Below are 17,415 nucleotides of genomic sequence, written 5' to 3'. Positions count from 1 at the left end.
ATATTGTTAATCGTACAATTTTGTTTTCTTTGGCCCAACGTTTGTTCGTGGTGTTGCTTTATCTTCGTTTTGTACTTCTAATCTTCTTCGTGTTCTTCTAATACGTGTACTCCTTCTTCTTAAATATTTCTCTACTATTTTTCCTCCAACCCAACTCTATGTAAATATCTCTTTCGCGAAGCTTGCCTCTCTCGCGAACGTTTAAATTTCTCACGCTCACGAGAGCGACAACTGGATGCACGTGAAAATCTCGAAAGTACGATCGAAAATGACAATGGACCCGTTGCGCTTTTTCTCGATTTATTCCCGTCCAATTTTGTTATAACTGTTTTCGGCCATGAATTATTCATCCCGAAACAAGCTTGATTCGTAACCATGAAGACTGTATAAGGAGATCCAACTCCATACGAAAGTTACTAGAAAACTGTTATCAAAATCCCGAGCTTTAAGTTATGAATATTTCTACCACTCGCGGCGCTAGACTACGATATACAGGGTGTCCCAAAAATATTGTAACACATTGAAAGAGGTGGTTCGGGAGGTGATTTGAAACAACTTTTTCCTTAGCGAAAATGTTGTCCGAGGCTCCGTTGAGGAGATATTAACAGAAAACGTCGACCAATCAGAGTGCGCGTATGCCGTTGGAACGGCCGCGGTAGCGAAGGCTACGCGCTGAGCGGTCGCGCTTGTGCGCGAACAAGCGACTCGACGTGCATCGAAGGACATTGGGCGCGGCCGCTTAGCTCGTAGCCTTCGCTCCCGCGGGCGCTCCAACGGTATACGCGCGCTCTGATTGGTCGGGGTTTTTTGTTAATATCTCCTCAACGGAGCCTCGGACAACATTTTCGCTAAGGAAAAAGTTGTTTCAAATCACCTCCCGAACCACCTCTTTCAATGTGTTACAATATTTTTGGGACACCCTGTATATATGTCATATGTGTATGTATTATCATATACAGGGTGGTCCACCTAAATATCTCCTCTAATTGTGAGGGTACAAAAAAATATTTGTTATGCTGTTTGAATGGTTTGAAAAAACCATTCTATTCCAGATTCATTTATATTCAAGGGTTTCTTTTTTCTAGGTTAATTTTTTTCGGAATTTACAAGGTTATCGATGTCTTTTCGCGTATAAATGTTTAATTTTTTTTATCGCATCGTGTAGCTGATGCAAAGATACGTTCAGATATGTGTACATTACATGACCTTGAAATGACCTTTGAGTTCAAAAATTAAATGGTAACGAAAAATTGTTGCCTGTCGAGACTTTACAGACGAAGACGTCGTTCGGGAATCTGTAAGAGTAAATAAACACGTTTACGCTACAAATGACTTCTGACACCGCAGAAATCTGATCATTTTCAAACAGTTCGTCAGATTATGGTAAAAGTGATCAGTGTTTAAGGCAAGCTGTTCGATTGTACCGAGCGAAACTCCAAAAAAAATTACCCTAGAAAAAAGAAATCTTTCGTAATAGAATGGTTTTTTCAAACCATTCAAATAGCATACAAAATATTTTTTGTACCTCCACAATTAGAGGAGATATTTAGGTGGCTTTACTTAGGCGGACCACCCTGTATATATATCATATATTATATATATATATATATGGACCACCCTGTATATATATATATAATAATACGTACACATATGACATATATATATATATATGTATATCGTAGTCTAGCGCCGCGAGTGGTAGAAATATTCATAACTTAAAGCTTGGGATTTCGATAACACTTTTACACTACACAGTTGGAACTCCTTATACAGTCTTCGTGTTCGTAACACATCTAATAAAGAATATTTCTCTTCTCGAAATGTAAAAAACGACGATGTAAATCTTGTAGAACGTGTAAAAAAGAAATATTAAACACGTGTAGAAGTGAGTCGAAATGTAAGCCAACTCTCAGTTCTGAAACTGTACCAGTAGGGATAAACGCGTCTGAGTGCTCCCACGAGCGCAAAGGGTTAAAGTCCATCCCGTCGAGAGTCTAACCTCCATTGTACTTTCGAGTTTCGCCTGGGCGCCATAAAAGTTATCGGATCGTCTCTCACCGGTAACACCAGCGACAGAAAATGTCGCTTTTGCTGGGAATACAAGAGGAGAGCGATCGAAATGCGATTCTTCTTGTTCTTTCGTTTACTGCAACACATTCCTGTGATGGTGCTTGCATCGAGTACATATGTATACATGGTCCGTGAGAGGCTTTCTCGCTCTGATCCTCGTTCACTGTTGAACAGAGGTCGCTGGTTGTGTCTACCAATGCGTGTGCACATATTTTTCGTGTGTATATCGATATACTTACGCATTGTTGACATGCATAGAGACGGAGACCACACACACACGCACAATTTCTATGTTCACACAGGAACGTGCATCTGTTTACATACTTCTTCCGAAGGTGAAGGAAGAAAATGAGAAAGGGACGATGACTGGGACAGAGAACCAGGGGGAGGAGCAAGTTCAAGTCGGAATTGGACGAACGTTTTGTTTACAATTGCGTATCATGGGTTTCTCGACTGAATAGGTCAGTGTCAATGATTCTTAACCGCCGTACTCTGTGAAATCTGTTAATATTTGTTCTATATAAGTTTTCAAATTACTAGAACTAATCTCGAGTAAAAATTGTTATTAATCAAACTTATTTTAATGTTAGGACAAGCTTTGTATATTTATTTAACATTTTCGGATGTAATTTCACTTCACTTTGGTAAATTTTCACGAAAAATTGCAGTAAATACGTTATTAATAATCTAGTCACTTTAAAGATAAGTCAGATATCGCTATTGTGACGAAAAACTCTTAAAAAGAATTCACTTCGTGGATATGTGGTATTTTGCATTCTAAGAAAGTAACTATATTGGAAAATAAATTCGAAGTCCTCTGTGGCATCGAATGCACAGCTGGGGTTTATAGAGGTTAAGAATTATCTTTTAACCAATTTCAAAGTTAAACAGGTTAAGAAACATTGAAATAAGTTTTCACGCAGCGTTAAAAAAAAAAAAAAAAAGAAACGTCGCCTAACTCATTTCTGAGAAAACGGAATAAACTTGATCTCTCTTGAGCCCTCCTCCCTTTTCTCCTCCCTTGAAACAGCGTTGACGAGTCTAGCGATGGAAATCCGTCGTTGCCAACCGTTTCCAATTTCTATCGCATGATTTTTATTTCCCAGCGGTAAAAAGATGAGAAATTAATTTAAGAACTCTTTCAATCACAGAGCTTCTCCGTTTTTCTTTTTTGACTTTGCTTCTTCAACCGGCAAGCATTAATTGTAATAGCACCGAGACTAAACCATATTTTTTTGTAATTAACTTTTCTCTTCTCCTTGAGAGAAAAATATGCTCACCAGGATGTCCATTAAGGAACGTTTAAAAAATACGTATACGCTATATTCAGTATTCGAAAATAAATTTTCATGTATTCCGAAGGACAGTGGAATATTTGTCGTCGAATGTCCATCGCTTGGACGCGTCTCGTTTATTTCTTATCATCACTTTCTCCATTCTTTGTCTCTTCTCTGGAGTTTGCTTCTGTGCGCGTGAGACGTTGTCCTACTCGTACAACTGACCTCTGTTTCTATTTCACCTTCTATATACCGTGTGTGCACAAAACATATTTTTCGTTGGTGTGTCGCGCAACTGTGTACATACATACACGAGTACCTACTAGCTTGGCCTCTGGATGACGAAGCTTGATTCTCTTTCCGTTTATTTTTCACGATGCCGTCTCAACGGTCACCAAAATTTCACGACAAGAATGAACGTAGCAGAGCGTTTAAAAAAAATATTCAGTCGAACACATGGGGCGCCTGTTAACCCTTTGAGCAGTACACGACGCAAACGGTGTCAAGAAATTAATATCTACCGATTCGAATGTGTACATCTATCCCTGAGAGTCGTGATCATTAATTTTGTTACATCGTGTACACTTACGTCATGTTTCAGCCAGTTTTATATAGTATGCTCCTGTAAGTTCTGAATTTCTTACCGAAATAGTACGGTCGTTAATTTTCGCCTGGCCTTGATATTTTTACATCCTATATACCATTTGATCATGTTTATCGTGTGAAATTTACTGCGCAAAGCGTTAAAGGCTCTGTACGTAACGAACTTCGAAGGAATATATTTTTGATAGACACAGGATTTAGCTGATAAAAGCACGAAGATACCGACTAGATTAGAGGATAGCAAGGAAAGGCTTCAAAAGCAGGAAGCGTTCGTCTGTCGACCCTTCCGAATTGTAAATAGCTCTTCTGCTTTCTTTGTACGATTTGTCCGTGTTAATAATCTGTGTTCCCACCGCTTCTACGTGTTTATCGTCGAATATGTCCTGCACGGCACTTACAATTTTTGTTTACTTTATGTCGAGTACGGAGATGGGCAAAATTGTCACCGAATTCTACGTAGAGAATGAAACCATTGTATCATCGATCAGTTTAATCGCGATGTTCGTTCGACCGTAGAAGTAAATTTGTAGTCGTGAAAAAGTAAGAATAAAAAAAAAAAAACTCGCGAGTACAAAATAACGATAACTGTTTGTCAGTCTCAAACTTTGAATTATTACTGGATTAAAGATTTTATGCATTTATGACGTGCAGTTGTACGAAAAACATACAAAAAATATACATAACGTATGTTGAATATATATTCTACAGTTTATATAATAATATTGTTATTTCATTTTGCATAAGCGCACATACCTTTTAGTTACGTTTAGCATGTATTTACTATGTTACTTTGTACCATAAATGCATAAAATCCACAGTCTTACACTAAATATTCACCTAATTATGCTTACACCTTAGTTGTTACTCGAAACTTTCGTCTAGATAAGAATTTTGTCCATCTCTGGTCAAGTGTCACCGCAACCGGTTCTGCAGCGCACGCGTGCGATCATTCCGACGCGTTCTCATTCGCGTAAGTAAGTAAACCGACGCTTTACAAGTGTTTCAAGATCTACCCGTTTAAGTCCCGCGCGACACTTTATAAATGGTGCAGACCAATGTTTCTCAAACGGTGGCCCCCCAGTCCTCTGAGATGTCCATGACGAGTTGCTAGGACAATAAGTAGTTAATTAGTGTATTATAGCGGGTATAGCCAGAGTAAACTCGCAACTGATAAATATAAACATATATATAGAGTCAGTTCCATAAGTATTGGTATACTCTATATTTATTACAGAAATTTGGCTAGATTAAATGATAGGTTTAATAGTTCCAAATAAATTTTTCACTACAACTATGTACACGAATAAACTTTACACATGTATATATTTATAATGATAATAATACATGTATAGAGTTTGTTCATGTAAATATTTACAGTAAAGAATGTAGTTGGAAGCATCGAACCTATCGTATTTAAAAGTGTAATATATCATGAAATTAATTAATGTGTATAATTCCACTGTAAACGGTCCTCCAAAATACTTCGTTCCTCAAAGATAGATAGATAGAGAGAGGGGAGGGGGTTGAGGAGGTTTGACGTTTGAGAAACACTGGTATAGGCACATAAGCATATGAAAAGTATCCTTAAATCGATTTGGATTTATCATAGGTCGATTGTTAGCTCTGTAAAATAAAGAAGTCATTCTTATTGAGATTTTTGAATCACCTATTATTATTATAGGGTCGATAACGGGCAGGTATGTAATTTTCTAATGTAACTTTTTTTCTATTTTGAGGGCTACCAATTAACGCGTGGCAAGTAGAAATTGGTTGAAGGGCATATTCGTATGCTTAGTCGACTATAAAATTTCGCACGAGCAATTTTTTTTCTCTCGTAGACAGTTTTATCCGCTCATCCGAGATCCGAACGACAGCATAGGGAATTTTGTCTAAAAATACGGTCAAAAGTCTACAAATATACCGTCTTGTAAATGTATTCTTCATTTTTAATATTTACTGCAGTCGTACTGATAGAATGTATTGATATTATACATTTGTATCGAAAGGGAACAAATTTTGTTATCGTGTCAGTGAAACTTGATGTATCATCGAAAAAGAATGATTCTATATTTTGTGATACTTTTCAAAAGAATAATCATTTTGAGTGCAAGATCATTCTTATCTTCTTTTTTATTTTAATGGACTTTTTGAATAATTTTTTTGACTATATTGTTTGGCAAACAGTTATCCCCGGATAATTTAAACAAAATTATACTCAGTTCTGTTTACATTTATTCATTCAACAAAGAACCATTAATCGAGACCTATATCGAATATAGATTTTTGCGTGTTTATCGTTGTATTCCAAAGAAAGTATTATTAATCGGTCGACAAGATTCTTCCGATGCAGAAATTAATTCTGTTCCTCTATATTTAATTATTTTTAATTCTCGTTTAAACAGATATAGTTTCAACCTCAAGTCTTGACCCGATGGTCTTTGCAATGCATCTACACGAACTTTATTAGCCATCAAATTGTACTTATCGTTATTCTTCTACGATTACTGTAATTTTATCAAGTACACTTGTGAAACATCCTGTACAATAACAAAATGACGATTAAATATTTCTCCTGAAGCTAAACTTATGAATGCTTAAATGTAAGGGCACAGAATTAATTTCTACGCCTAATACGTTACCACTCTCAAGATAAACAAACATCAAGGCCTCGATTTCGTTTCAATTTTCCGGGAATTTTCCCTATGCGTTCCAACGCGAGTCGTCAAGCGCGAATCACGAGTCCCCGGGGGAGCAAGAGACGAGAGACTCGTCCGTCAAAAGATTGTCTTCGTCCCCCGCGTCTGTTTCATCAGGCGCCACGCGAACGAGCCAGAACCACGGAGACGCGGTCGCGGTAATAGTTCCGTCGCGTGGAAGAAAAGTTAGGGCCGCAGGACGCCGAGATGGAACACCTTACGGCGACGCCGCGAGCGTTGGCGTAGAGAGAGGCGGAGCGGACAGTGAGGTCGCGCGCGGCGGGGATGGCGAGGGCGCATCGGGTTGTAAAAAGAGTGCGGTAGAAATTAATTAAACGCTCGAGTCCGCGGACCTGGGAGAAAAGGCTGGAAAATTGAGAGGCAAGGAGCGCGTTAGAGTCTCCTTTTCCTCGGCCTCTGCCTCTCTCTATCGCGCCGACTCGCTTTCTTTTCGTTCCTCCCGTTGTGCGTCGACAAAAAGGAACCTCAAGAAAGAGTCTCGAGACCGGCCGAGTATCGAATTCAATTACAAGATACGAGAGCGACTCCATAGGCGTACGAGAAAACGACGCCGTGCTCTTCGGAGGCGACCGGCGTAACGATGCCACGCTGTCTTGGTCCTTCGACGCGGGGCAAACGGATTTGCTCCGCGGGAGAAGATTATTTCCTTCCGTTCAACCCGACCAACTGGAACACCTTTTTATTCTTGAGAAACGTCTCTGACATTTACCCCCGGACACGATTCGTTGGGCGAGCTGCTTAAACGGAAATAATTGCGATTCCCGGCCGGAGGAAGCCGTCCAAAAGCAATTTGCCAAAGAATTTCGTTCTTGTTCCTGCCCCCCACGTATTTCCTTTCACTGGTGTCCTTTCGCTTTCTAACCATCGTCGATCGTTTCGGATCGAGATTGGGCGCATGGTAACAACTTTCCGTTGCGGGACAGTACAGTCGACGCGATATAGATCATGGGGAATAGTATACTTGTTAGACTACTTCTGCATTCAACAACCAACATATTGTTAACGATGCTTAAAAATAAACTTGATCGTGTTTTTCATTCTATCTTAACGAAATCTTCATCAGGGAAACACTAGCAAAATCTATCTACAACGCTTTCATAAAGATATACTGAACAAAATAACAGGCTCAATTTTCATTACACCCAAGTTGATCAGCCTCGCCATAAAACTATTCCTAGGACTAGAATCCCTTTAAATTAATAAATTAATAAATTCACTAAACAGTTTAGTCGACGGAAAGGAGATAGTACGCGCCTTAGTCCATGTCTCGCTGGTGAACGGAAGTCGAGGCTGCGGTTCCGTCATTCTTGGGATCGGTTCTTCTCGATCTCTGCGTGCACCGACTTGACCGTCTGTCTTCGATCCACGTCGCAAGCGTAACAGGACGCATACGCATCGTAATCGCGGTGTCGAGTTATCGAAAACAAAAAATAAACTAGCTCGCTTTCGTCGGAGCTACCGAAACGTGTCGCGCAAAACGAAGGAGAGTACTCATTGCATATCGATCGGCGTATCGCCATTTTTCTCTCTCTCTCTCTCTCTCTCTCTCTCTCTCTCTGTCTGTCTCTCTTTCTCTCCCTCGATCTTTGTCATAGGATCACACCACAATGAAGGACCGGGCTTCCCTGGGCCCCTGTTTCTTGTTCCCAGATGAGCACCGCACACAAATGGGAGGTTTTCACGTACCTGACGCCGACCTTCTGCGACCACTGCGGCTCGATGCTTCACGGTATCGCGCATCAGGGACTTAAGTGTTCAGGTAGTTAACAAATATTAAAAAAAAAAAAGAAATTAAAAAAAAAAGACATACAAACAAAAAAACTCAATTCGCAATACATCTCTTCACCAAAACGGCTAGATATCTCGCACGCGATTACCTTCACGTAGCTTCATCGGAGTAGGTAGCTCGCGCTGGTCAGTTTGGATTCGAGAGCGCGCAACTATTTAACGAATTCCTCGATTTCTACGTGTTTTTTTTTTTTTTTTTTTTTTTTTTTTTGACATTTTCTCGTTGACATTTTTCACGTCCAGACGTTGAAGAGATCGAACAGTGTCCGTCTCGAATCCAGGTAGACCCGAGACCATTTCGCGAACGCGATCCACGAGACGCGCAACCCCAGTACTAGCCCCGACCGTTCTTCAATTTTATGCTCGTCATGCCCCGATGCTTTCGTGAACACCGAACGATTTTCCGATACTCCTTAGTTCCACGTAATTAGCTGCAGTAAAGCAGAGATTGGGAAACGCGTTCATGCGTAAGTCCAGCCATATCCCTTGGCAAACTTAGCCCGTGAACGGGGAAACTTCCAGCTGCTGTTTAGGCACGGAAAGAATGAATTTTGCGACGAACGTAAAGTTTTGCCGGCCTTTAAATGTTTGATTCGCCATTTTAAAGGAGCTGTGAAATTTGCACGGGTGGTTAGATTCGATCTAGTCGTGCGCGAGCAGTTAAGTTTCCTACGAGAAAACAACGGTTTGAATATACTTGGTACTCGTAAAGGAAAAATGTTTTCAAATGGAAAATTAGAAAATAGTGCAAAAGTAGTTAGTATAGAAAAATAAAGCATTATATACAGGCCATCACAGAATGATTGCGTATGACGTACGCAATCCAATCGAAAAATCGAAAAGTCCTGTGGCATTTTTCGATCCGAATTCTCTTTATTGGTTACAAATTATTGAATGTTCACCAATCAGCGTGCGCCTATCTTGAGAAGGGTGGGGTATTGGAGGACTCATTCCGCTCTACTGTCTACTTGTCTTTCCACGATAGGCATGCGTTGATTGGTCATCATTAAAAAATTCATAACAAATAAAGGAGAGTTTGTGTAGAAAAAACGCTCAGGACTTTTTGATTTGGAATTCTTTCCTCTGTCTAACTACGTGTTCCGTATGCGATCAACGTGTTCCAGTGTTCAAAACAAATCTTTAAACTCAACTTCCTAGTGCGAGCTTGCTTAAAAATCTACGTTTAGCCAAGTAAAACGCTTCCTTTCTCGACGAGTACCAAAGTAGCCGTTTTCGACCATCGTCCCACATTCAAAACGTCCCTAACCTCGCTAAACACCTTACGAACGACTATCAACGCTGTTCCTCGAGTTGCAACATTCATCGACTAAATCGACCATTGGAAGTAACGCCCATGTCCCGTAATCGGTAGGAATGCGTCCACCAGGCGGCTATAAAGAGGACTTTATGGGGTTTCGAGCCGAGAATCATGACTCGTTCCTCGCTGAGAGGTTTCATTCTCGAATAAAGTCGAGTTATGCGGCATTTAATCGGTGGTTAGGCGACATCGCGCGTTTCCAACCGGAGAAAGGCGAGCTGCTTATCGTGCAAGACGTTTCGCGTTTTCCCTGGTCGTTTTGTTCTTCTTCTTTGATCTTCTCCGTCGGCATTGTACAACCTTCTAAGTTCGTAATCGTTCACCCTGCTGCACTCGAAAGAAAGACATCCCACGATTGGAGCTTTTCCTCCCTGTCTCATCCTTCATCCCTTCGTCTTGCGCGGGCGTTGCTGTCTGCGCACTCTTCCAGCTGCTGATCTCGAAGAAAACGCTTTCAGCCGACGAAACGATTGCGATTCAACTCTGTCAGCAATTCAAGACAGAGCATGCAACTTTGTCTTGGTAACTATACACCTGGTGACATGAGTTCTTCGTAGGGACGAGTGATTCGCTAACGAGATACCTTCTGGGCACGCATATCGCGGAGGAATTTAATTGATATCTTTACACTTGCGATCGTTTTCGAAATAAAATTATTTTCATTTTCAAACTGTATCGAATAAATTATTTCAAATATTTCTTATTTTCATTCGACGATATTACGTAGTTTTCATCGTGCACGGCTCGTAACATTCCCATAAAAATGTCGGCAGAAACGAAGCCTCGTCGGCTTTCTAACTATCCGAGTCGTAACACTAATTAAAACATCGTGACAACGCGACTATCAATTCTCATGGTTACAATTGCCGCATTCACTGTCACGACAAAATAAAATCGCGAGTTAATATCTCGTGAACACGCACCTTACGATACTCGATGATTGCGCGACACAATTGCGCAGTGTCACTTACTGATCGCACGACGGAGCGACGTTAACCTTCTGAAATATCCAACCTAGACGCAACAAGTCGCGCAAATCGATATGGAATGACAACACTCTGCTAGTAATTCTGCGGCAATTAAACTTAAAAATAGCTTTTTAATACGAGAAAGAAAGTATTGGTTAGAAAAGGCTCATCAACCCATTGCGTGTAGTAGCCAGTTGGGTGCCAACTGGCCTTTCTATGTAGCTCGGGTACCTCGGGATTGCTAAATCCATACTGTAGCTATAATCGAATATAGCTACAGCCCCTGAGGGTAAATCATTGATTAACCTAGCACACTTTCCAATAAAACAAGAATCAACAGAAGTAATAGTTAATTAGAAACCATAGGATGCCTAAAAACCATCAAACTTTGCCTGATACATCCTTCATACCTCTACATCTAAAAAAAAAAAAGAAGAATCTGAGCAGTTCGTTCACTGAAGAGTGGGCCAGTCACCAAGAACGATCAAAGGATCTCATGTCACCAGGTTTACTATTTCGTTGGAACTCTACCAAGCCACTCGATTCTTTTCAAGCGTTCCATCTTCTTCGGAACGTTCCAAACGACCCTCCCGAATCTCTTTACTTTCCTCTCAACAATTCACGTTATTACGGACTTCGCGCGAAACAACGTACGCACACGCGCGATAACGGAAATCACCTTCAACACCGACGGCAAGGTACGTTATCCTCCGACGAACTAAAAGGGATTCCAACGACGTCGTTTCATCGACGCGAGCCCCTGAAGTGCCCACGTACACCTCTGCAATTTTTTACTACATTTCTTGCACACGTTCCCTTTCCCTTACTGTGCGTGGCAAGACTATTCGGTCGATGATATAATCGCATCGAATTCTTTTTATGGATCGAGAGAACGTATATTAAAAGTTTCCCCTGTTGTTACGAGGGTGCCACTGTATACCTCTTTTCTCTTCTTTCGCTTTGCTATGCACTTTTCCGCCGTCTATTGTTTCACCTCTCGAGGTAAAATTCACGAGTACTCTTAGTTTTCGATAGCTTTTTTTAAATTATATTCTCGTTTGATCGACTATGTTAGCAATTTCACGCAGTTGTGGAAAATGTGTACAAGGACTTACGTAACTATCAGGTTGTTACGAAAGTTTCTTTCGCGAGTTGCACTCAATTATTTTACGTGATCGTGTTTATATAAATAAACAATCGAATTTCATAGATATTCATGTTGTAGCAGTAATGGAGCAAAATGAATCGTGCACAATTCAGTAATGTAACATAAAACAAACTATCGTGCATGTATTACTTATTAATAAAGCGAAAGAAACTTTTCGGACAACCTAATATTTCATTTGATATAAAATTATATATATTGTATAAAATATATATATATGTATAAAAGAGTATGTATAAAATGTATATATGTATATATGTATAAAATGTATATATGTATATATGTATAAAAGAATATGTATATACATATATATATGTATATACATATATATATATATATATATATATATATATATATATATATATATATACATATTCTTTTAACGTAATTAACATTTTATATGAAATTATATGAAACATATAAAATATATGTAAACATTTTGTACAATTTCATATAAGTTCGTATACGTTACAAAATCAATATGCATATCATTTCGATCGACGAATAAAAGTCGGTGCGATTTTACCTTCGATTGAGAATAGATCTTGCTACTTAGTCGTTGGCTTGCCATTTTGTGGGAGAAAACGCTAGCTCGTTGTTTGGTTCGATGGTCGCCGGTGAATGGGTAAACGCTGCAAACCACGTTTCGAAGGAGAAAGGTTACTCACTACTCCCCCTCTATTGTTGTCACTTCGTTTTCTCGCCTATTCGCTCCCCGCTTATTACTCACCGTTGCTATTGTCATATTCTACTGCACAACCAGGAGCCCTATATCCTTTTCCGCATACACGAGGGGGGGGGGGGGGGGCCGAAAATCACAACGCAATAACATATTAGTATCGCTACGATAAAAATAAGAAATTGAGCTCGCCACGATTTCCCATTCCTTCTTGTTCACGTGCGAGGTAAGGATGTAGCTCAGATTTTTAGACCGTTTTTTATTTTTTTATTTTACACTAATCGTGATTATTTAGCAAAATTTGACCAAATTTTCTTTCGAATAACGAATGAATATTCCAAGAAGATTTCCCGGGTTACGCCAAAGATCTCAGGGATGAATAAATGTGACGAATAAGCGGCGCCCGTTTTGGTAGCACTCGTTCGTAAACAATTGCACCCGTAAATTGTTTTCACATCGCTCGCAAAATCATTTGCTCGTTTAGCAATCGATTTTTATTCGAATGAACGCCAGACTTTGATTCTCAGCCCCTCGCACGTTACAATGAAAGCGTGAACTTGGTCAATGTATACATTTCCTAGTGAGTCAGGTATTGATTAGATTTCAATTAGTTTTCGTTAAAATCCTTAGTGAAACGCGTACATTCGCTAGCTAGTGTATGCATTCGCTGCAGTTCGCGCTCTTAAATATAACACACACACACAGACACACCTATAGATATCTATATATATATATATATATATATACATATATATATAGAAGTCATATTACATTCGCCGTATATACGTGTAGATGCACATATATATATACAATGTATTTCTCTTGTTTCTTTAACGTTGTGTATAATACACGTTCCCAGCGATGTACAGTTTAGAATTTGTACATGTAATAAAAGTGATTGTTGTGCCGTGCATGCTGGTAATGATTATCGTACACGTAGATCCGCTCTCCACTCGTTTGGCGATTAAACTTTTTCTACCACCGCCACGACCCCCTTTGCCCGTTAACCGAACTTTTTAATTGCACACTGTTTACAAGTTTACCGTTACCTGCGTGCGACGAATTATTCGTATCATCTGCAACGTTAGATTTGATTGTTAGTATGTGTACGTGTGTGTGTGTGTGTGTGCGCGCGCGCGCGCGTGTGTGTGCGCGCGTGTATATGTATATACAGTCGCGTGCCTGGGAGTCACTGTTCGATGGTACCCCCTTTTCGCAATACTCTTTCTTCACTTCTTATAGCTGTGTTCCCCGTACGCACGGTCAGATTATATATTTTATAATTTCCTGGTGATTTTCAATCGATTACAAATTTCGTTCGACGATCATTGGTCGTAGTTTGTTATAATTGCATCGCCATGTAGTCCATCTTTCGTGATTAACAATTGGAGGCCCCCAGGAAGCTCCTCTTAAAAGATTTCGATGATATTTGGAAGGGTCAATTTCGGGGTCGAATAATGACATTCTACGGAATATTTCGTTACGATAGATTGTTCTTTTGTTCATGAACAATTGAGGTTTGGAATAAGAGCGTCTAGAGTTACGTTAATTTTTATTAAAGTTTTGGGAGGGAATGGACAATGGTTTCTAATATGTATATGTAATTCTTAACCCCTTGTCGTACTTTGACGAGTCTAACTCGCGATGAAGATTGTGGTCCAAACATAAACATCACGATCCAGACTCGTAAACAAATAGTCGGGTCAAACATAAACATCAGTTTCCGGCCCTAGTTTCGTCGAGTTAAATGGTACGGGAAGGGGTTAATCTTAAAAACTCATTGTGACAAATGTCTTAAAGGCTATCAATGGGATTGGCTTTTGCTCCATAACTAGATGGTCTTTCCATTTTAGAAGTCATCGTTTGACCTATAGATTCAACTCTCCAAATATCATCAAACAACCTGCGGAGTTTATGCAGTTATGGTGTATTTTATTACGAAAAACATATACCAAACGAATCTAGATTATACACACCTACGAAATATTAATACTATTATCTTAATTTGTGAAATATATTCTACATGTTACATTCGTCATATTAGCATGTTTCACGATTGCATAATATTCGCAGTCTGTCACCATAATCTTTGGTTGGGCAGCTTGCAGGGCCCCTGTGTGAAAATTAAGGAAGCATCGTCGACCGATCAAATTTTTCTATTTTTAGGAATAACACAAGTATCGTAGTTCTGACCATGAGACGTTTTTTCGAGCGAACAGCTCCCTCGAATGGTCGACGTTTCCCTAATTTTGGCAAATTTCATTGTTCTGTGATTTAAGCACGAACCCTTGACACGCCGAAGCATGGTTTTCGACCGGTTATTCGTTTTCAGTCTCGCGCGTATGCACTTCCGACTGCAGCAGCCAGAGTTTGTCTCGACTTTATTCTCAAAACGCCCAAAAGATATATGCTAATTGGTACAACCTAATTGATAGCAATCGAGTTTAATATAAATTTAATTAAATCGATACACAAGTACGCGCGAGTCATTATAGATATAATTGAATCGATATAAATGTAATTAGTTCATTATAAATTCCATCGAATTCATGTTTAATTGGAAACGTTGTTTCGGAATGATTCGTTTGCAAAAGAATCGGTATCGAACGATGGAACGCGACGGTCTCTCGGCAGCTGCGGTTTCGATAAACGAACGAAAATGCGTAAAGTACCGCGCCTGTCTTGCACCCACCCCCGCTGCTCGATACATGACATTGAAAGAGAAAAGTGGCAGCTAAATAAGGCTGCCTGTCTGGCTGCTAAACGCTGAACGCCGGGCGAACGTCGAGACGACGATGATAATCGATCCTGATCTAATGACGTAGCATGCGACATGAACGTACACAAACGATGCGAGGAGAGCGTCCCGAATCTATGCGGCTGCGACCACACGGAGAGACGTGGTCGAATAGAATTGCACATCTCCTGTTCCGGAAGCAAGCTCACCGTCGAAGGTAAGCCCACTCATGTTCATTCCATTGAGAATCATTGACTGATTTCCTTTCGATTGAAATGTACAGTACGTGTAGACTGTATTCGTACACCGATCAATTACCCAAAAAACTTTTCTGTGAAATTGTAGTTTCTTAACTTCTTTTTTTTTTGTAATCAAGGATATTTTACGTATTCTCGGAAGTCTCTAAGATAGATATAGTCCAAAAAACATTTACTAGTTAATGTAATTTAGGAAATTAATAAAAAAATGCGAAAAGTGGGTAAAAGTATAGAAGCAATAAGTATTTGGACGATTCTTATGACGAACCATTTACAGTAAAGTTTGTAATGTAAACACATTAGTTTATTGCTCCGTGCGAATTAGAAAACATCAAATTTCCAGTAAAGTACTTTTAAAAATGGCTCCAATAGAGGAATGGAAAAAGATTCCACTTCGAGTAACTAATAATTTAGATAATTTAATGCTTAGAAGAGTTGCAATAATTATAAAATCAAAACGGAAATCCCACGAAGGAAGTATTATATACTTGTAAATTAATGTAAATTTCTTTTTTTTTTTTTAACGAAGTTTTAAAAATTAAACAGTTGTGCGAATACTTATTGTTTCAATATTTCTATCGATTAATTGTTTCTTTCTTGTTAATTTCGTAACTCACATAAATGAGAATATGTAGAATGTCGTTGTTTATAAAAAATAAGTGAATAAATTACAATTTTACATAGTTTTTTTTTTGGAAATTGATCGGTGTACGAATACTTTCTACACCCACCGTATCTCTGATCGTGAAATAAAATATGGCGGTGATGACATTTGATGATGTATGATGGTGTACGTTAATCAGAGATGGGCAAAACCCAAGGCTTCGAAAAATCTGAAGTTTGCCAATGCGTTTGTCTCGTTTCTATCTCTGGAAAATGTTCAAAAGCTGTTCGAAACCTAGGATTTTGCCTATCACTGACGTTAATATATGGTAACATTTAGTGATAGATTACGAGCTATGCCGATATATGATGATACAGCATTATGATATTTTGTGGTTCGTCGTAACATTTATTTACCAAAGCGAAAAACGCGTGACCCGAGTAATTGACGACCTCGTTTATCGTGTCGACCTTGAAGTAAACACGATTCGGTTGATAATAACCGTCTAATAATAAAAAAGATCTCGAGGTCCTGTCGGGGAATACCGTTTCACGGCGGAAACGTCGATAAATCGATGCCTCGGATATTTTTAATAACAATCATCGCCGGGAAAGCGCGTGAGAGAAACTAAATCCGTTTACGAACTATAAACGCGTTTCGTACCCGTGCACGCCTGATAAACTTGAAACCCTATATGCACATATATACACGTACGTATGGGACGGGAGAATGTATTATCCTGGCCTATAAATAAATCGCGGTCCCGGGCTCGTAGACGACGTGTTTAGGTTGTTATTGCATTTTCGTAATAATGCTACGCCGGCAGGCTTCGCTCGAAACTTTACCACGCCGTGCTCGTTACGCGACTCGCCAACTTTGATGCGATCGTTACGTCCAAGTAACGCGGAACGGTAGAAATGTTAACAAGTTTCTCGAGTCTGAGAAAATACGAAGATACGATGTAATGTAATACAGTAGAACAATGTACGATATTTATATAAACGCTTATATCACGTACTATATTATTATATGCGATGATGTACCATCAATACTTTATCATATTTTATTATACAGAGTGTCCCAAAAGTCGGGGAGGAGCCGGAAATGGGGGGTAGCTGAGACGATTCTGAACAACAATTTCCTTTGCAAAAATGTCGGATGGGGCTTCGTTAAGGAGATATTAAGCGAAAACCCCGACCAATCAGAGCGCGCGTAGACCGTTGGAGCGGCCG

The 17,415-nt window shown here is 39.5% G+C and overlaps 1 protein-coding gene across 3 annotated transcripts in view; it reads left to right on the top strand.

Moving 5' to 3' along the window:
• The window catches only part of LOC128893196 (protein kinase C, brain isozyme-like), a 33,185-nt gene that overhangs the window by 6,272 nt on the left and 9,498 nt on the right, over nucleotides 1-17,415 (top strand). For 2 of the 3 annotated variants that reach the window (XM_054154014.1, XM_054154016.1), the window contains 2 exons: nucleotides 8,318-8,426; nucleotides 15,411-15,539. In XM_054154014.1, coding sequence (XP_054009989.1) covers nucleotides 8,318-8,426; nucleotides 15,411-15,539 — 238 coding nt within the window. The remainder of the gene's footprint in view (nucleotides 1-8,317; nucleotides 8,427-15,410; nucleotides 15,540-17,415) is intronic. The other variant, XM_054154017.1, reaches the window with a different exon arrangement.

This window comes from Hylaeus anthracinus, unplaced genomic scaffold, assembly GCF_026225885.1.
Source record: "Hylaeus anthracinus isolate JK02 unplaced genomic scaffold, UHH_iyHylAnth1.0_haploid 26368, whole genome shotgun sequence".
Lineage (NCBI taxonomy): Eukaryota > Metazoa > Arthropoda > Insecta > Hymenoptera > Colletidae > Hylaeus > Hylaeus anthracinus.
Note: the sequence above shows the minus strand (reverse complement) of the source record. Positions and strands in the feature narration are given on the sequence as shown.